This window comes from Primulina tabacum, chromosome 14, assembly GCF_025594145.1.
Source record: "Primulina tabacum isolate GXHZ01 chromosome 14, ASM2559414v2, whole genome shotgun sequence".
Lineage (NCBI taxonomy): Eukaryota > Viridiplantae > Streptophyta > Magnoliopsida > Lamiales > Gesneriaceae > Primulina > Primulina tabacum.
The window spans coordinates 32,482,999-32,503,067 of NC_134563.1; the positions used below are offsets into that span (position 1 = coordinate 32,482,999).

Below are 20,069 nucleotides of genomic sequence, written 5' to 3' on the forward strand. Positions count from 1 at the left end.
TTATTAATGTGCGAAATAGTATGTTAAGCCGACTTTATCTTATAATCGCATTTTAATATGAGAAGTTGCTGAATTCATAGCAACCCGCACAGTACGATGGCGGATATTCAAAGAAATAGAACAAATCTAGAAGGTTAGAAATTGAGAATTAAAATCCAAAATAATAAAGAAAATAATAAAAGATTATGGATAGGAAGATGGTAGATAAAAGGTCGATGATAGAAGGATATATTGGTCTTTTCACTTTATAAATATATAAGTATAATATACATTTAATCATTTGCTGCTTAATAATAAAGTTTTTCTCTCCAAATATATTATTGATTTATTTCACTTATTATTTGTTAATTTAAGAATACCAGTAACCTATGTTGGGATAAGTCTACAAGATTTTGTATCCGAGTCAAGACTGGTCCCTCATTTTTAATATAATTTGTTTTTTCTTTCTTACACCTTTTTGTGACTGAACAATAATTTCTTTATTGGTTGATTAATCTTATAAATCGAGTAACAATTTTTATTAATAAAAATGACACGAAAATTCCAATGAAAAAAATATGAATATATATATATATATATATAATTGGAATTTTCGTATCACTTTTATTAATATATATATGTTGTATTTATATGGATTGAAGTTTGAAATCGGATATAAATTTAAGAAAAATTTCCTTCGCGAAAATTGTTAATCGTCACACACAAATAAATCTCACCGGGAATAATGAACAAAAGTTAAATAAGCGATTATATATGGAATTTGGGCGGTTCTAATTTGACACCATGTATAAAAGATGTCACAAAAATTTGTGTGAGACGATCTCGCGGATCGTATTTTGTGAGACAGATCTCTTATTTGAGTCATCAATGAAAAAATATTATTTTTTAATGCTAAGAGTATTACTTTTTATTGTGAATATCGGTAGAATTGACATATCTCACATATAAAAATTCGAAAAATCATCTCACAGTAAGCATGTCCTAAAAAAAAAGTGCCAGTGAAAGTACATTTATGAAACCGATGAGGAAAATTAGTGTCTATACTATTAAATAATAAAAGTTGAATCCTCTGAGTTAACCAATTTTTGATATATTATGTTAGATTTTCAATACAAAATCTAGATAACACACCTATTTGTGGGAATGACAAGTTAGATTTTCTCTCACAAATATATATGACATAATAATTTCAATTATTTCGAGCTTAAACACGTATAATTATTTTTTGACGGTAAAACCTTGTAAATTTTATTAAGAATGAGTGAAATCGTCGATTACAAGATCAATCAACCAAAACGAAAAGTTTACTGACTCTCATACAAAGAAGGATAGATAAGAAATAGCTAAAGATGCATAAGAGTTAACAACAACATTCACTAATATGTTTTTGTAGTTGAGGTGTATGTCTTAGGTGTATCTAATAAGGTTTCGAACTTCAGTGACAATTGCCCCGATGTAGATAAAGTCAACTTCTGGGTTGACGATGCTTGCATCGTCAGAAGAGAATATGTGTTTACATCCATGTTACGAGCTTGTTTAAATAGTGGATGAAAAATTGATCGTATCCAACATTGCTTTGTCCTATGACACCAAAATAATGCGTGACATGTAGTGATTTCGTTGAACGGACAGATCTGACACATCCAAAGTATAGGGACGTGATATGCCTTCAAATTTGCTCCGGTTGGAATTATATTATGTACACACATTTAATTATTAAAACTTCATATCGACTCATTTCGGTTCATTTAACCCATAGCTCACAGTTTCAAAATTTAGGACTTACTAACTAAACTGTTGAGAATAATTTACATCTATTCGAAAACATTTTTTAAGATAAACCGATTAAATATTTTCGTGACTTTATTTATTGTCATTAAATGGAAACCATAATAAATTTGGGAATCAAAATAAGGATAACGAATCATTTTGCAACAAAAATACAAAGAAAGATGGGCTTTTGCAAAAGTAGATTTCTACGTCAAGATTACGTGGATTTATTTCCTTCCTACAACAAAGAAATACAGTGCAATTATAATCCCAAAAAAATTTAAAAAAAATATAGTTCTATACAAATAAATAAATAAAAAAATATTGTTCGAGGAAAAATTAATGGGAAAAGTATTTTCCGTTCAATTTAAAAGAAAAATTACTCAATTCCGTTTAATTGTGTGAAACGTAGCCTAGATATTAAAATTTTGCACCTGATCATATGTTGCCTGCCACTGTGCGTCATCACAAAAACTCAGGTGGTACAGTTTCACGAGTCGATTTTGTGATACGAATATAATATTTATGACGTTTATGAAAATTTGACAAAATTATTAATTTTTATTGTAAATATGATCAAAATTGATCTGTTTTATGAATAAATTTATGTAAAACTATCTCACAATATATCTACTCGTGTGACATTAGTTGGTCCTAACTTTCAACTACAATTTTTCAAATGATTCGATAGTTTTTAAAAAATTGAATATCGAAATAAATAAATAAATAAAATTTGATAAATGTATTGTCAACAGGGGTTGATCAAATTAAACCTCACGGTGTTAAAACGGCGTATCAATTAAAAAACAGCACCACATCCAAAAGATGGGGTTATCTTGACCAATCCAATCACTTTCTCATATAAAGATAATGTTTTTCTTTTTAATTTTTTTTTTTTTTGTATGGATTTCATTTTAATTTAATTAAATTTACTTCAAGTTGTTGGGAAAAAAAGAAAAGAATAACACAGCTCCAAAATATTGTTCAAAATTAAATTTAATACGATATTCTAATACTTAAAAATACATCTCGATACGAGGCAATTTGATCTTTTGAGATTGAATTAAATGGAGAAATACAATATTTATAAAGATTATAGTTGACAAAAGTGGGATGCTTATAATTGTAAGGCGTTTGTCAAAACCTTGTGTGAGACGGTCTCACGGGTTGTATTTTGTGAGACATATATCTTATTTGGGTCATCCATGAAAAAAATATTACTTTTTATGCTAAGAGTATTACTTTTTATTGTAAATATCGGTAGGATTGATCTGTCTCACAGTTAAAGATTCGTGAAATCGTCTCATAAGAGATCTTATTTGTCAATAGAACGCCAATCCGTAAATTCAGATGGTCGTGTGCTACTTCTCCAAGGCAATAGAATTGGGATTCGTTTTACTTGATTCTTTCATTCACTCGAAAAAATCTTGATTAGAAAAAAGGTATAAAATCTATAATGTAATGTTAAATTCGACTCAAATTCGATAATTATTATTTAACGGGGATAAGAAATAACGAACCCCTCTCGATTTATTTGTGTGACAATGTGTATCAACTAGATGAATGCTAGTAAAATATCCATAGGAATTGGCTAGAAATGACGTTGAGTAATCGACCCAAACGCGGCCGTAAGAGTAATCGAATTACGAATAGATGTGCATCTCTAAAAACGAGAGGCATTTACAATTAATATCAATTTCCTCACCCAATAATAAAAGAACTCGTCTACTCTAATTGATAAGACCAAAGAAAGAATATGAATACAACATGAAAAAGAAATTAAGTTATAAAATAATATTATATATTATAAATTATGAAATAAAAAGGAAAGGAGGAGGTCAGTTCCTTGCTTCCAACGTATCTCCAGGTTCAGCCTCGGGTTGAGGTTCGGACACAGCTTATGTGTTATGAGAATACGAGAGGATAAGAACGATCCATCCCTTCTCTGTTTCGCTCTCACCGCCTCTACAAAACTTTCCACAGCCTCCTTTCTTCGCTCTCCTAGAAAAACCCTTTACTTTCCATGGTAAACAGCGTTACACACACAAACCGCACTTTTCTCTTAGCTCTATTCGAGACGTTTATGTATTCGGCATTAGCATATTACTGAATTATTCAAGCTGGCGATCGATAATCAAGAAACGGCTGTCCGCGAAATCAAGCCCAAGAATAGGAGAATCATGGTAATTTTTACGAGCTATTGATTGATGTCCATTTTGGCTTGTTTTCTTGTGTGTGTTTCTTTATTTGTTTGTTTCTTGAATGGCGGGTTTTTTGGTTTGTTTCAGGGAGCTGGAGGACCTGATGAAGAGGATAACCGATGGCCGCCATGGCTGAAGCCGCTGTTGAAGGAACAGTTCTTTGTTCAATGCAAATTTCACGTTGATTCACACAAGAGTGAATGCAATATGTACTGTTTGGACTGTATGAATGGTCCTCTCTGTTCACTGTGTTTGGCTCATCACAAGGACCATCGTGCAATTCAGGTATCATTTATTGTTTCCGAATTCATAACCTTTTTCAATGTTTTGCCCCACCTGTTTCAGACTATGAATTTCCGCCATTTGTGAATTGCCTTGTTTCCACGTGCTTCTTAACAATTTGGTTTTGGTTTATTAATGCTTATGTCCCTTCTTTTTCCATGATTTCTTCATCCTTTACAGCGTTGCCTTGAAAGCTGCTATTTTTTTTAATTTTTTTTCCATTTTCCGTTCATTGGATTGCTTGCCCAATTGGATGTAAGAATTGATAATTTCGAACTCATTTCTCTTTTTCCTTTAATCAGATAAGGAGGTCATCATACCACGATGTTATAAGGGTGTCTGAAATCCAAAAGTTTCTTGACATCAGCTCTGTTCAGACGTACATAATCAACAGTGCTAAGGTTGTTTTCTTGAATGAAAGGCCACAGCCTAGGCCTGGGAAAGGCGTCACCAACACCTGCGAGGTCTGTGAGCGTAGCCTTCTTGATTCCTTCAGATTCTGCTCTCTCGGTTGCAAGGTACATATAATCCCACCATTTCTTCTATCCCATATCAATACCCTAAAACTCTCGCATTAATCGTGAATTGAGACAACGTTTATCTGCAGATTCTTGGTGATTGATTTTGTGTCACTCACTTAGCTTTCATTTTGTTTCTTTTCTCAGATTGTCGGGACATCGAACAACAACGGTATTCAAAAGAACAAACTGTCTCCGGAGAAGAAAAGGCCACATCCGGCGGCGGTGGAGGAATCAGAGGATTCCCGAAGCAGCAGCAGTAGCAGCCGCGTCCACGGCCGGAGCACCAACAAGCTTCCCAGCTTTGTCCCGTCAACGCCTCCCCCTACGTCTGCTAGTCACCGAGCCGCCAAAAGAAGAAAGGGAATCCCCCACAGAGCCCCAATGGGAGGAGTTCTGATTGAAATATAAAATTCCCGAATAGCCCGCCCCTTTACAATACGAGCTTCCTCCCATCACCAATATGGAAAAAAGGAAGAAAATGGATATAGCCCAAAACCTTATCACGTGGCTGAGTTAGCTCCTCCTCCTCCTCCTCCTCCTCCTCCTCCTCCTCTAATATAGGTCTACCACATTGTAAATAATGGCAATATAAAAATTATAGAATGTGAAATATAGTTGGGCAGAATCTAAGTTTTTAGAAATAAGGGGAAAAAAAAAATAATAAAGCAATTACGAAGTTTGATATAACATACAAAAGTATATACGAGTCATGGTCGATCTATAAAATCCACATACATCTTTTTAGGCCTTTCACAAGTACATTGTGGTTGTAGATAATGGGTTTTGGTTTTTTGATATTGGCCACTTGGTCAATGGACAAAATTGTAAATGTTTAGTTAATTTGTGCTTTCATGTATTTTTAAAAAGGAAGGGTAATGATATATGTGCAATTATATTTTACATAGTGGTTCTTTTTCTTTTTTTGTTTCGACACAAAATCATGTCCTATCTTGTTAACTGAATTATGTAGGAGAATCCGTTGTCCATGAAACTTAGACCCGGTGAGAGTTTAAAATCAGTGTCCTTTGGTTCTGAAGTCAGATAATTTAATTTTGACAAAAACTTGCGTGAGACGGTCTCAAAGGTCGTATTTTGTGAGACTGATCTCTTATTTTGGTCATCTATGAAAAAATATTATTTTTTTATGTTTAGATTATTATTTTTTTTTTGTGAATATCGGTAGGATTGATCTGTCTCACAGATAAAGATTCGTGAGAGACAACGTAGACTTACTCTTTAACGTCAAAAGGAATGTGAAATCAACGACATCGATAATAAACATGAATTAAAAAAAAAAAAATTGTCTGATTCTTCAGTGTCGACATGAGTTGAAATTGGGAAAAGTAATTGGTCTTTGGTTAAACTGGGAGCGAACCGTGGTCGTGTTAATCTGACGAGGCGATGTGGTACGTATGCTATTTTTGGAATGTTGACCAATGGAACGCCATTCCGATTTGGGACGACGTCGTTTCTGTGTAGCATACGTGTCTGTATGTAATTGGTCGCAGTAAAGCCAGGTGCCTCTGGTTATTGGAATCAGTTTGTTAGGTCAAGCCGTCCTTTGATTAATAAATATATTATTATAATAACAGTAATAATAATAATGTGGTGATGTTTCTTGCTTGGTGGAGGGAGGAGGGTTTAGTTGTTTTTTTTTGTGGGTCCCAATTGATTTTGGTCCATTGATTGTTTTCACGGTGGAGATTGGATATTGACTCAGTGTATATATATATTTTTTATCTAGTATCTAAAACATAGTTAACTATAAGTTCTATTGAAGGGACTAACACCACACCTGTATCACTAAAACGGTAGATATACCGACTCCGCAATCAATCTCTTTTGAGTCAAATATAGTTTTATTTAATTTTGATATTATGTTCATCGATCATGTTTATTTTTGTGTCGTCTTAATGATGAATATAGAAACAGACACTGCTGATGGTCATCATATCAAAATTATATTTTCAATTTTTTCTTTTAGTTTTACCAAATATTTTCATTTTCTTTTTTGTGTGTAAAATTTAGATACCTATGGTTATTCTACTTAAGACTTTCGGTCTTTAATTGAGATGGTTGGGCATGGAAATTTGGAAATATAAAATATATGACAAATTTAAGTCAAAACTTTTGGATAAAAACTTGTGTGAGACGGTCTTACGGGTCGTATTTTGTGAGACAGATCTTTATTTGGGTCATCCATGAAAAAATATTACTTTTTATGCTAAGAGTATTACTTTTTATTATAAATATTGATAGGGTTGACCCGTCTCACAACTTAGGATTCGTGAGACGGTCTCACATAAGACTCACTCAAACTTTTGTTGCAATCAATCAATTACGAGTCCAGTTTGGCATATCGTTAATATTACTCCCTTTTATTATTATTATTATTATTATTATTATATATGTATTTAGGTATGTTGACGTTCGGTGGAATTGCTTGGTATTAGCATATGATTTATTAGTATGTGTTTAAAGAGTAGATTTTTTGAGAGACGCTTTCAAGAATCATTATCTGTGAGACGGGTCAATCTTACCGTTATTCACAATAAAAAGTCATATAAAAGTAATACTTTTTAATGAATGACTTACATAAGATATCCGTATCACAAAATACGACATGTGAGACCGTCTCACATGAATATTTGCCGTGTTTAAAGTGCGAACAACGTGTGCCCCCCGTGTGGTAGTGGTAATGGTCGGAAAGACAATTTGGAATTATATATTTTTTATCTTGTCCAGATTATACAAAAAATAATAAATATTATTATTAAAACCTTAATTTTATGTCACCGGTAATTAATCCTTCTTCATGCGCGCAATAATAATATATATGAAATGACACATTCCAAAAAGTTAATTTGGAATTAACTTTATGGCAAGTGAAATCCAAGTAGGAGCACTTGGGAGAATTCTGAACCGTGAGTTCGTTTTCAGTACATCTCCCCCGTTGGATATATAAACCATAAAGTACTATTTCTTATGCATTATATTGGGAAATTGAATATATTCTCCACCGATTTATTTTTTAAAAAAAGAAGTCACCCTCAGTTTTCCACTTGGAAATGATGGGCATGGTATCAAATATCATCATTACTCAACGCTTAATTTGTGATCAATTGTAAAATTCTCTTGCTTTTGATATTCTTCCAGGTCTCGAAGATGCAAATAATTAAGTCAATAATTTACGTGAGACAGTCTCACGGATGGTATTTTGTAGATATATATTTTATTTGGATCATCAATGAAAAAGTATTACTTTTTATCTTATGAATATTACTTTTTATTATGAATATCGGTAGGGTTGATCCGTCTCACAGATAAAAATTCGTGAGTTCGTCTCACAAGAGACCTACTCAATAATTAATTAACATAGTGAATAAATGTGTAATAAATTGGTTCTTGAGGGTGCTCACCAATATTACCTACTTCAATATTTATTTAAAAAAAAAAATCAATTTCTCGGACCCGTCGAGGGGTAAAATTTAAGATGCATCTATATTAAGTCTCAGTGTGTTTGTACAAGATGAAATAATTTTTTTTTATGGATTCTACATTTTTTGTTTAAAAATGATATGATCGGTTGATCATCTTATAAAAAACAAAGAGTAAGTCTCTTATGAAATGGTCTCACGAATCTTCATCTGTGAGACTGCTCAATCCTATCTATATTCACAATAAAAAGTAATACTCTTAACATAAAATGTAATACTTTTTCATGGATGACTCAAATAAGATATTTGTGTCACAAAATACGACCCTGAGATCGTCTCACACAAGTTTTTGCCAAAAACAAAAACTAGAACTAAATCTCTCGGTGTAAGTATAGATTCACCCTAAAATTTAGCTAGGTGTAGGGAATTCCCGGTCGTTCTTCCTGATTTGTATGTTCGATGTTTAAAAAAAACTCTTAGATGTTTTGTCATTTTGTTCAATTAACTAACTACTTTAGCCATAAATAAAGCTACTGATATGATATTTATATTCCATACGAGAAAATTTTTCAAATTTGATTTGTTTTGTGTACGTAGTAGTAATTTTTTTAAATCATTTTAATGAAAATTAAATTTTAAAAATTTTAATATATGTTATATAGATAATTATATAATACCAGGACCATTTTCCAATCTCAAAATTTTTCAGTTGCATGGATTCGAAAAATGAAAGAACTTCACAATAAATAATTATACGTGTTTTTCTCTTACCAAATTACTCGTGTTTGGTGGCTTTTGAATTTATATTAAAAAAAAAAATCTCAACTTACCTAAATTCGAAGATGGTGGCCGTGCCGATGAAATTTGAATAAAAAAATTAGTAAAAAAAGCCAAAAAAAAAAAATTAAAAAAATTCGTTGCAATATCTGAGACTCTTACAAGATTATCCGAACGAAGGAAACAAATATTAACCAATGTAAGAATGAGAGAAAGAACAGATATAGAGAAAATGGTAAAGAAAGGATCGATAAAATCATAGAAACAACAAAATAGAGGGGACAAATAATGTAACCGACATTGATTTAAAATATACTCGAAATTTAACTCAAGAGTGACAAAATCAATAGCAAATCAATATTAAAATCGTAATAATTAAACGTATTTAGTTTTGAGTAGGTTTATTGTGAGACGGTCTCACGAATCTTTATGACGGGACAACTACCGATATTTACAATAAAAAATAATACTCTAAGCATATAAAATAATATTTTTTATGGATAACTCAAATAAGAGATCCGTCTCACAAAATACGACCCGTGAGACCCATTCACACAAGTTTTTGTATTTAATTTTTTCTTTTAAACTAATACGTATTTAGTTAAATTGGACGAGTTTTTCCAAAAAGGCACGTTTGGTGACATTAGCTTCGCAACAATCAATGTCACTTGTCAAGTTACGCTTGGCAACCTGAATGGGGTCATTATCTCTTGAGTAATTGCCATATTTTTAATTATTAATAACAAAGGGATAAGGCAGACTGATAAAATATCTCCTTTACAAAATGCTGATCTATTTTTATTTGTAAAAATAAAAGCATATAATATTAAACTATATCCGCCATAACTACAAAAGAAATTAAAGAATGAGATCGTGAGGTCTTTTTTATAAGATCAGACATGGAAGCAGCTTTCGTAATTACATTTTTTTGCTAATGTTTATCGATAAAAATGTTACTAATATCCGTTTATTTTTCGGCATATCATATTATAATACAAGTAAAAACTTGTGTGAGACGGTCTAATAAGTCGTATTTTGTGAGACAGATATCTTATTTGGGTCATCCATGAAAAAATATTATTTTTTCTGCTGAGCGTATTTGTTTTGTAGAGTTAACTCGTCTCACATATAAAGATTCGTGAGACCGTCTCAGAATAGACGCAATATATAATATATTATTTTGGAGTTTAAAAAAAAAAAATGAAGCCGGAGACAAAGTTAGAATTGAAAAGGTCAAGTTGTGAGTGGCGTTCGATTTTCAAAACCTTACTTCAAGGTCGGGGTTACATTAATTTAAAGGAAACAGACAAACAAATTCATGTCACACAAGTAGGCCCCTCCCTTTTCGAAGTACATTTGTATGATTTTGAATCGAATTCTCGTGAAACATCCTAATAACTTCGTCAAATTTGTCCTAGATATTTTTTGTGAAACGGCGTCGCGTCAATTGGCCGACGACAAATAATATGGAGGCATTTTGGGCTCGTATTTATTATGAAATTACTTATTAATTTCTGTTGTAAAACAAATTAATTTTAAATAGGGATGATGGTTTTTCTAAATACTATGTTAAGACATGTCTTAATGCTTTGTACGTGGAAATAGTAATAGTGTATACATGTTGCGTGTGTAAAATAATAATAATAACAAAGTGTATAAATCAAACGATAAAAAAATTTCACAGTCATTAATTATTATTATTTTTTTTAAAATCGATCAGATGATACTAACAAAACTAAAAAAAAAATTATTTTCAAATTAGAAGAGTAGAGTTCAAGTCGTTACCCTTCATACTTACCCTTCATACTTGCCATATCTCATGGCCCCACCTTTTCCAATTCTAAATGTACTGTATTTTATAATTTTACAATTATCAAATAGGTTATTTTTAAAATTTTAATCATGATTAAAAATGTTACGGATTTTTTTTGGGGTTAATTTTGGGCCCAAATGAATAGTTGTAGTGTTGGTCCAAACCATCGAAATCGCCATTCGTTGTTGAATTATTCCAACGCCATTGTTTCAACAGTCAAAGCTATACTACAAACGCGTCAGATACGGTTGAAGTGCTAGTCCAAGTCCATTCACACACGCAGTACCAGAGGCTACAAATATGATTCTGCTCGAGTTAGAATTTTAAACTCTAGAATATTTTAATATTTTAAATTGATCTACCCAGACTACTATCATATTATTCCAAAATTATACAAAATTTTCATATAAATTTTTTTTAAAAAAATTGGGTTAGCCGGAGTACTTATATATGTGCCTCAGCCTCTGCACACACGGTGTCAAATTTCTCATCTTATTTCATTTAATTCTAAATATATATATTTTTTGTAAAATTATCCATGGTGTACATGTTGCCTGTGCGTAACTATTTTATATGTGCTTGGAATTGTAATTGTAATAAAAAAAATAATAATCATATTTTGGGTTTGTATATTGGATCGCAGACATTTTATTTTTGGAGGACCAAGGATTGTAAAGAAAGTTTATAATAATATTATTTTATCTGTTTATAATTTAAATGAACAATTACATTACTGAGTATAGAAAACATTGAATTACAATATTATCCCTTTTTGTAATGTTGTCGTTATAGCCCTCAAACTAACACATATTCTGTGAGTCGCATTAGTCATATAAGACATAGTTTGGTACGATAAGTATGTGATATATAAGATAATGATATGTTAAGGATAAATAAGATGTAAGATATTGTATTTAATGTTTGATATGATTTTAATAAGAGTGATTAAATTTATATATTAGATTGTAATGACAAAATTAACCTTATCATAATAAATTTTATAATTTCAAAGTTGTTGCCTGAGTTTATATTTCTTATCTATTCATGCGTCGACAGTGCTTGCATGATTTATTTATTTTTACCTAATTTTATATATTATATAATATGATAATTGAGATGATATTATCATGTATTTTCTAAATAGATATCAAACGTGGGATAATGAAGATTATTTGTCAATCTATCTCTTATCCAGTTTATCAAATTATACCTAAATATATTATACATGTCCTATGTCACAAGTTCATCCGATAAAATGTTAGCGGGAAGAGTCAAATTTCTGACAATCGATCAAATGTCAACCTATTCTATCAATTGGGATAATTTCTTGATGTTATTATTTTATATGGAGGATAAATGTACTCGATGCTCACTATACTTCATGGGTTACATGGGCTGGACTTAACAATCAAGAATTTTCGGCCCAAAATTTGATACGATCCTACCATTCTCAACCCTCAGCTGTGTGAAGCCCACTCCCGTTTATGCATTCTCAGAAATGGTAGAACACGACGACAGCTCTCTCATTCCCGTCACCACCTCTCCGCTGCCTGTTGTGCCGATGACAACTGGCGGCCTCATCATATCAACCACCAATGCTATCCGCTCTTTCCTCGAAGCGGCCTCCACGGACCGTCACCTGTCCGAGGATCTCAGAGATATATCTTCCTCTCTTATCGTGCACTCCTCCATACCGTATAAATCCCTGAGAAGTATCTGGATCGGGTCGGAGCATGTTAAAAGACCCGATTTATCAGCTATCCTCTCCGGTTGCGAATTCCTCTTTGCCAGCCCCAAACCCAGGGAAAAGGTATACTCTCTTCCAGATATTTTTTTACTTGAATGTGTCACGCTCATATCAATGCCATGTGGATTTCATTTCGAAGCAATGGTTTTTTGGATATAGTAGTGAATTTGAAGATACTGATACTGCCATTGGCAATTAATACATAGGGTGAAGAGTTGAAGGCGAGGTTGGCAAAACTAGACGAGGTGGCGGAAAGGAAAATGTATGAAGAATTGGTGAAGGACATTACTCCTAGAAAGCATGAAGTGAAGCCTTTTTCTTCTTACAAAGATCAATTAGGCTTTGGTAAATTTTCTTTTCCGTGCGGATTACTTTTTTGTTTGTTTGTTAAAACTGATATGATATCATCGGTTCTTTCATTTTGAGCTAATGTTGAGTTCTCAACTTAAATTGACGTCTGGGATAGAACTCATAATACTCGAAGAAGGCAGAACGCCAAAACTTGCGATTTTTAGAGGGACTACCTATAGAAATCATGTATTTTTGCTGTTTGAGAAATGTGGTTGTTCTGCTTGGCTACTGTTGGAACTGTCCCTGATTGCCACCAAGTTCAGTTTTTGCATTTTTGTCAAATTTGTTTTAAATTTTATAGCAGTGCCTCAATTTTGCTTAATGTTGCATTCCATTTTTCCTTCTATTGCTCTTCTTCAGTCTCTCTAGTTTGCAAACCACAATTAGTTTCAAAATCATCGTGATTTTTTGTTTTTTTAAATGGCGAATTTCTTTATGATAATGGATAATGTTCAATTGACAACAAAGATGCAAAGGAATTTAAATATTATATAGGAGTAGGACCTGGTGATGTTGCTCACAATTATCCCCTGGCAGCAATTTATTTTAAATTGAACTCTACCTCCTTGGATGCAGCAATTGAACATGTTCGGATTTCTGTCACTGTCTAAGTCACTGCTTGTTAAGATAGCCAACCAGAGAGATTTTGTATAGTTTTTTTCTAGGAATGAATGGATTAACTTTAAAGGTTTAGCTTATTGTTATTTTTTAGGAAGTTGGTTCTCGTAACTACGTTTAGGTACTGAATAACTGTTCTTGTTACTTAGTTGCTTCTAACATTGGTCTTGTCAATACTTTTGTTAGCTATAAAATTATAAATGTCTAGTCGGGAAGGAGTGTGCATACTGCTTTCGACTGTTCTTACATTGTTTGCACATCACCTAGTCTTCTCTGTTACTTTTTCATTTTTTGCCTCATGGCAGTAGAGAGTCTAGATACCCATAAGTGCAAGGACCATGGATGGGAGAGTTGTAGAGAAAAGATAGTCGATTGTTGTTGAGTTTTGACAGCGGAAATAGTTTAGGGAATGTTGTATAAAGTTGGGGGAATGTGTGTGTGATGTGTAAATACGAAAAGCTTATAGAAGCGAAACAAAGAAGATTTTCAGACAAGTGTCATGGCTTCAGTTGCAAGAGTTATACAAGTGATCCCTCAGCTTATTCTAAGATCATCTCACACTCTAAACTCTCATTGAAGTTTCTGAATTCACTATAACATACAAACTACAAATCACGAGCTTTTTATAAAACAAAGCTTGAGGAAAAACTAACTAGAAGTTAAATAACTTCTTAGCCAATTACCCATTAATGCACTGCATCAAAAACTAACTTTTTACTTATTCAACTCTTGAATATTTGGAATGAATCCACAAATCTCCTCTTCATTCCTAAATTCAAGAGCCTTCGATCCATGCCAGACAATCCTCGAACTTTGCGGTGGGTATAACCTTAGTGAACATATCCGCCGGATTGTCGTACACTTAGCCTCTTTCCCACATGTTTTGTTCAATCCCGAGCTCCTTTAAGAATCTCTTGATCCATAAGGCTTCTTTTACTACTTTGATCAATGATATGAACTCAGCTTAAGTCGTGGAGAGTGCCACCACTGCTTGCAAGCTTGATCTCCAGCTTATTGCAGTCCCAGACATGGTGAATATATAACCAGAAAGTAATTCCTACTGTCTTTGCACCCAACGAATGTGAATCACTGTATCATCTAATTATTCTAGCTCCTCCTCCATCTCCGAGTTCAATCCCCTGTCTTTGGAGTCTAGTCCCCCAAATCTTCATTGTTTCCTTTAAGTATCTTAATGTCCACTTGACACCTCCCGATGAATCTTCCCAGGTTTTGACATAAACTTGCTGATCACACTCATTGCATATTCTAAGTCAGGTCTTGTGCATACCATGTCGTAATATTATAATAGATCTCACAACGCTCGTATATGGTATTTTATTCATATGATCCTCCTCCTCGATTTTTGGTGATTGATACTTGGACAACTTGAAATGAGATGTCATTGATAACCGAACTCCCTTAGACTCAAACATACTAAATCTTTTAAGTATCTTTTCCAAATACTTTTTTGAGTGAGATATAGAAGTCTCTTTCTCCTGGCCCTCGTAATTTCCATGCTTAGGATTTTGATAGCTTAACCAACGGCCATCTCAAATTCTTGCTTTAATCCAGCCTTGAATCTCTGTATTTGTACTTTATCCTGGCTTGCTATCAAGATATTATGTATGTATATCAACAGGTAGATGAGATCCTGTTCATCTATTGAATTTTGGCTTTACACGAGTGCATTGAACTTCTTTTTCCGTTGCCTCGGGGACTGGCTGATTTCTTCAGAAAATATACTCTGTCTTCGTGCCCCTTACCAACAAATCCTTCATGCTGCTCCATGGAGATTTTCTCGTCCAAATCTCCATAGAGGAATGCAGTTTTAACGTCAAGTTGATGCAGTTACCAGGTTTGTCGTGCCACCAATGCTAGGAGGATTCTAATTGATCCTTATTTACAACTGGTGAGTAAATTTCACCAAAATCCACTCTTTCCTGTTGAAGAAATCCTCTTGCAACCAACCTCACCTCATACCTGGGAGGTTTACCTGGATTTATATGATCATTCTTCTTATAAATCCATCTACAAGATATCTCCGCTACAGCCAAAGCATAATAAATATTGTTAGCATAGCCATGCGTGTCAGGGGGTATAATTTGCCTTTTGGTCTTGTCAACAAGTTTTGTTCAGACTTCCAAGTGGCTTGTGATATTTCCCACGAGTAGTCTCCTCCTTCTTTGAATTAGATGATGTTTTTTCCAGGTTCTCGCTCTTACCTTCCTCATCGTCATTTCATCTTCCTTGAACACCACATTTCTGCTGATCAAACACTTCTTGTGTTTATGATCAAGGCACCAAAGTTTACAGCATTTAACACCTTCTGGATATCCCAAGAAAAAGAACTTCAATGCCCTAGCCTCCCGTTTATCTTGTCTGGTGTGAAAATATGATAAGCAACCAAAAGTTCTTAACATATTATAATCGGGAAATTTCCCACTCCAGATTTCCTGTGGTATTTTGACATTTAATGCAGTAAAAATGCACCTGTTTATCAAATATGCTGCTATGACGGCAGCCTCTGCCCAAAATGCTTTTGGCAGATTTGAGCATGCATCATATTCTCTTAAGCAAGGTTCTATTGAACCCAATCCATTTTGTTGAGGATTACCTATTACAATCCTATGTCTTAATATTCTTCCTTCTGCATACAGATCCTTGAACTCCCTTGACAAGATTCCATTCCATTGTCTGTTCTTGTGGCCTTGATCCTCCACCTTGATTGAGTTTCAATCAGTGTCTTCCATTCCTTGAACTTTTTGAAGGTCTGGTCCTTGTTGGCAAGTGGATAGACCAGAGTTTTCTGGAATAATCACCACTATGGTCAAGAGATACAATGCACCAGCATGTGAATGAGTCTTTGTTGGTCCCCATAAGTCCATATATATGTAGTCCAATTTTGATCTGGTTGTATGCTGTCCAGTGTTTAATTTCACCTTGTGAGATTTACCAAGAGTACAATACTCACAAAATTCCAAATCATCCTCAAGATGATCCCCAACGCTCCTTGCTTCTTGAGTTCCTGAATACCTTTGTGACTTCCCCAACCTCTTGTGCCATAAGGAAGTTGTTTTCCTTTGCCCGGTCACAAGATTACAGACTGAATCTGTTACAACCTTCCCCAACAGATGATACGATACAACTCATGTCTCAGTTATCCCTTGTACATATTGCTCCTTTGATAATCCTTAAGCTTTTGTTGTCTCTGGTGAAAGTATATCTAGCCTTATCAAATTCACCAAGTGAGATAAGATTCCTCTTGTGCTTAGGAATGTATCTCACGTCATGCAATGTCCTCACCATGCCATCTTGTAACTTGAGACTCACAATATCTATTCCCTCCACTGCACATGCATTATCATCCCCAAGAAGTAATTTTGGCCCTGATAAACTTAAAAAGTTTTGAAGACATACTTTATTCTGAGTCATGTGAAAGGTGCATCCGGAGTCTAAGATCCAGTCCTCCTTAAAATTTCCAGAGGAAGTCATCAATGCATCAGAAAAAGCCATGAGGGCCTCTGCTGTATCATACCCCTTAATAATATTAGCTTCATCAGTCTGATTATCATCCTTTGTTTTCTTCTTCCTCCTCTCCGGATAATCCCGCTTGAAATGCCTTGCTTTATGAAACACAACATTTCTGCTTTGCTTTTTTACGGTGACCTTGGTCTGCTTCTTATCGACCTCTCTCTTCTATAGCCTTCATCTCACATTTAATCCATCACCATTTCTGTCTCTGTCCTTTGCACGTGATTTTTTGTTCAGATCTTTAGATTTCAGTGCACTTTGGACATCTTCCAGAAACAAACTCTCATTGCCATACAACAAGGTGTCCACAAAATCTCAACTCCAGTGTTTCCTAAATCTTATATTATCTTTTCAAATGCATCCAGTTTACATTCAAGATCACCATCATCTCTCATCTTGAAAACATACAAGGATTGCTTCGAGAATAACCTGCACACTAGAGTCTTTGTCATGTACAGAGACTGTTGTTTACTCCACACTCCAGCCGTGGTATCGTCCTTGGCTCAAAACTGAGTCTGACAAGTTTTAGATCAGTATGTTGTGCGCTTTGTGAAGTAAATCGGTCTTTTCTTAGGCCGGTAAACTTGCTGGAAATTCTTTCTCCTCCTTCAATGCAAGATTGAGGCCTCGGTGAACCAACGACGCTCACATTTTCATCCTCCATAATCCAAAATCATTATTCCCATCGAATTTCTCCTGATCGAACTTTGTGGACGTCATCCTTGAACCCACAAACTGGCCCTGGTACCAATTTATTGAGTTTTGACAACGGAAATAGTTAAGGGAATGTTGTATAAAGTTGGGAGAATACATGTGGGATGTGCAAATACGAAAAGCTTATAGAATAGAAACAAAGAGAATTTCCAGAACAAATTTATTTCCTTCAATTACAAGAGTTATACAAGTCATCCCTCAGGAGTTATACAAGTCATCCCTCAGCTTACTCCCCGATCCTCGCACTCCCTAAACTCTCGTTGAAGTTTCTGAATTCACTGTAGCGTACAAACTACAAATCACAAGCTTTTTATAAAACAAAGTTTGAGAAAAACTAATTAGAAGTTAAATAACTTGCTAGCCAATTACCCAGTAACCCACTACATCAAAAACTAACTACTGATTCAAATCTTGAATGTTTGGAATGAATCCACAATTATTTAATGGCAACAGCTGTTTCTCTTTTACATTCTTACTTATCTAATATAACATTGCTTCTTTACATAGTATGTAAATATTTTGATGAATTGACTCTCATTCAGCCACATGTAAAAAGGAAATCATTCGTAGTGGGGCATGCATAGTGTTATTTTTGCTTTTCAATTTCTTTCATTAGAAGTTCTCCGGCTTTCTGAAGAAATGAAAATGGGTCTAAAAATAAAGAAAAAAACTATTATTTGTAGCTCTAGTGAGATTATTGAAACTCTTATGATTTGTCTTCTAAAATTCTATATTTTTACTTTTTAGACTGTATTTGGATTGAAGAATTTTAATATAAAGTATTTTGGACCTTCGATACCATATTCAATCCTGTTACTTGGGATATTGTTTAGTTACGTTGATGTCAGATTATTCCATTACACTTTTGACCACATATATCAATGTTTATGATGGATCTATGATCAATAAGAAAGTTATTTAGATCCAAATATATTCAAATTCCCCAAGTCCATCTATCCTAACACAACCTTGAAGAATTTCTATTTTATAAGCCATTACCGTTGGTACCTAATAATACCTCATCGCTTTAATTCTGAAGATCCTGACTTTTGGGTTAGTTGATGGTTATAATGTTGATTTGTCTCTTATTCAATTCAATTATGTGCTGTTTTCATGTATCTACATCACTAAAATGACTTCAAATCAACCCTATTTGGTGATTGAACAGGGCTGCATGTTGTTCTGATAATGTTTACTGGATACTTGCTTGGATATGCTGCATTCAGAGCCTTGTTTAGCCATATTCCTGCTATGGTAACTCCTCTACTCAAATGCCTTTTACCAAGTCTCGTGTTAATCTTTGCTTCAGTGTTCTAATTTGTTTTTCGAACATTGGTCATATATTTATTTTTATGTACTCAGAATGCTGCTGGAGGTATCCTTGGTCTGGTATTGGGCATGCTGGTGGAGACTCTTCTGTTTATAGTAAGATCTACCAGTCGAGATCTCGGATCCCCTTCCTCCACTTCTAAAATGATAAAGAAAAACCAGTAGGCTTCCCGTAAAGAGGTTGTTCACACCTTCATTTACATATCGATTATCTTGGCTGAAAGAAAAGCAGGAAACTTTTGGTTTGACTGTTTGTTAGACTAAATATATAAATCTTTGCTTCTGAACTTTTTTGTATAGTTTTTTTAAATATATTTTCTTGGTTGGTTATCCCGACATAAATGTTTACGCATTTCGTGAATTAAAAAATTGTATTTTGATTTAGGTGCCCTCGTTCATGTGGCGTCGAGGATATGCTTTTTTGTTGGGTAAGACTGATGTGTATCTGATAGACTAATTTATTCATCAGTTAATTTTGTCTACCACATATCACGGAGTTGATGAGTATGCTGGCCCGACTTTACTTGGAAACCATATGATGGGAAGTCATAAATTTTGTCAGTTCTTTTACTCTTCTCAAATTTGAATGGAAATATATATGGTCAACGAATGAGAACATGGAAATCAGAACGTGGAAATGCGATGTATAGACCAAGACATAAATCAGACCATAAATGCCAAACTGTCACTCGATCTTGACTATTCTTGTTCATGGCTACCGAAGTAGCAGAGAAGAAGCTGCATAGTCTCGTCCGCGGAGGGGTCAGCAGCTGTGAAATCATCACCTTCCACGCCATCACGTTCTAACACGAGGATCGTTTACTGAGTTGATTCGATTTTCATCTGCTGCGTAGTGCTTGTTGCAGTTTATTCTTTATTTCACCGTTCTTATTATGCATCATTGAATAAATAATCATGTTTTCATTCTATCAAACGAACCCAAACCGGACTTTGGTAAACGAAGAGCCGTACATTTTA

General features: G+C 34.0%; 2 protein-coding genes across 2 annotated transcripts; both read left to right on the plus strand.

The window, feature by feature from the left end:
* The first annotated feature begins 3,707 nt into the window (after nt 1-3,707).
* Nucleotides 3,708-5,680, plus strand: LOC142524898 (protein RGF1 INDUCIBLE TRANSCRIPTION FACTOR 1-like). The gene is made up of 4 exons (XM_075629056.1): nt 3,708-3,953; nt 4,059-4,256; nt 4,556-4,771; nt 4,919-5,680. The coding sequence occupies exons 1-4, from the start codon at nt 3,951-3,953 to the stop codon at nt 5,180-5,182; spliced, it is 681 nt and encodes a 226-aa protein (XP_075485171.1). The 5' UTR covers nt 3,708-3,950; the 3' UTR covers nt 5,183-5,680.
* A 6,574-nt stretch (nt 5,681-12,254) lies between these two features.
* Nucleotides 12,255-19,433, plus strand: LOC142525211 (uncharacterized). The gene is made up of 4 exons (XM_075629406.1): nt 12,255-12,611; nt 12,755-12,893; nt 18,931-19,016; nt 19,125-19,433. Exons 1-4 carry the CDS (start codon nt 12,300-12,302, stop codon nt 19,254-19,256), a joined length of 669 nt encoding a protein of 222 aa, XP_075485521.1. The 5' UTR covers nt 12,255-12,299; the 3' UTR covers nt 19,257-19,433.
* The last annotated feature ends 636 nt before the right edge of the window (nt 19,434-20,069 follow it).

Coding starts and splice junctions, on each gene's coding strand:
- LOC142524898 (XM_075629056.1), top strand. Junction 4,257..4,555: donor AGGACCATCGTGCAATTCAG/GTATCATTTATT, acceptor TCCTTTAATCAG/ATAAGGAGGTCATCATACCA. Junction 4,772..4,918: donor TCTGCTCTCTCGGTTGCAAG/GTACATATAATC, acceptor TTCTTTTCTCAG/ATTGTCGGGACATCGAACAA.
- LOC142525211 (XM_075629406.1), top strand. CDS start 12,300: ATGGTAGAACACGACGACAGCTCTCTCATTCCCGTCACCACCTCTCCG. Junction 12,894..18,930: donor CAAAGATCAATTAGGCTTTG/GTAAATTTTCTT, acceptor GTGATTGAACAG/GGCTGCATGTTGTTCTGATA. Junction 19,017..19,124: donor TTAGCCATATTCCTGCTATG/GTAACTCCTCTA, acceptor TTATGTACTCAG/AATGCTGCTGGAGGTATCCT.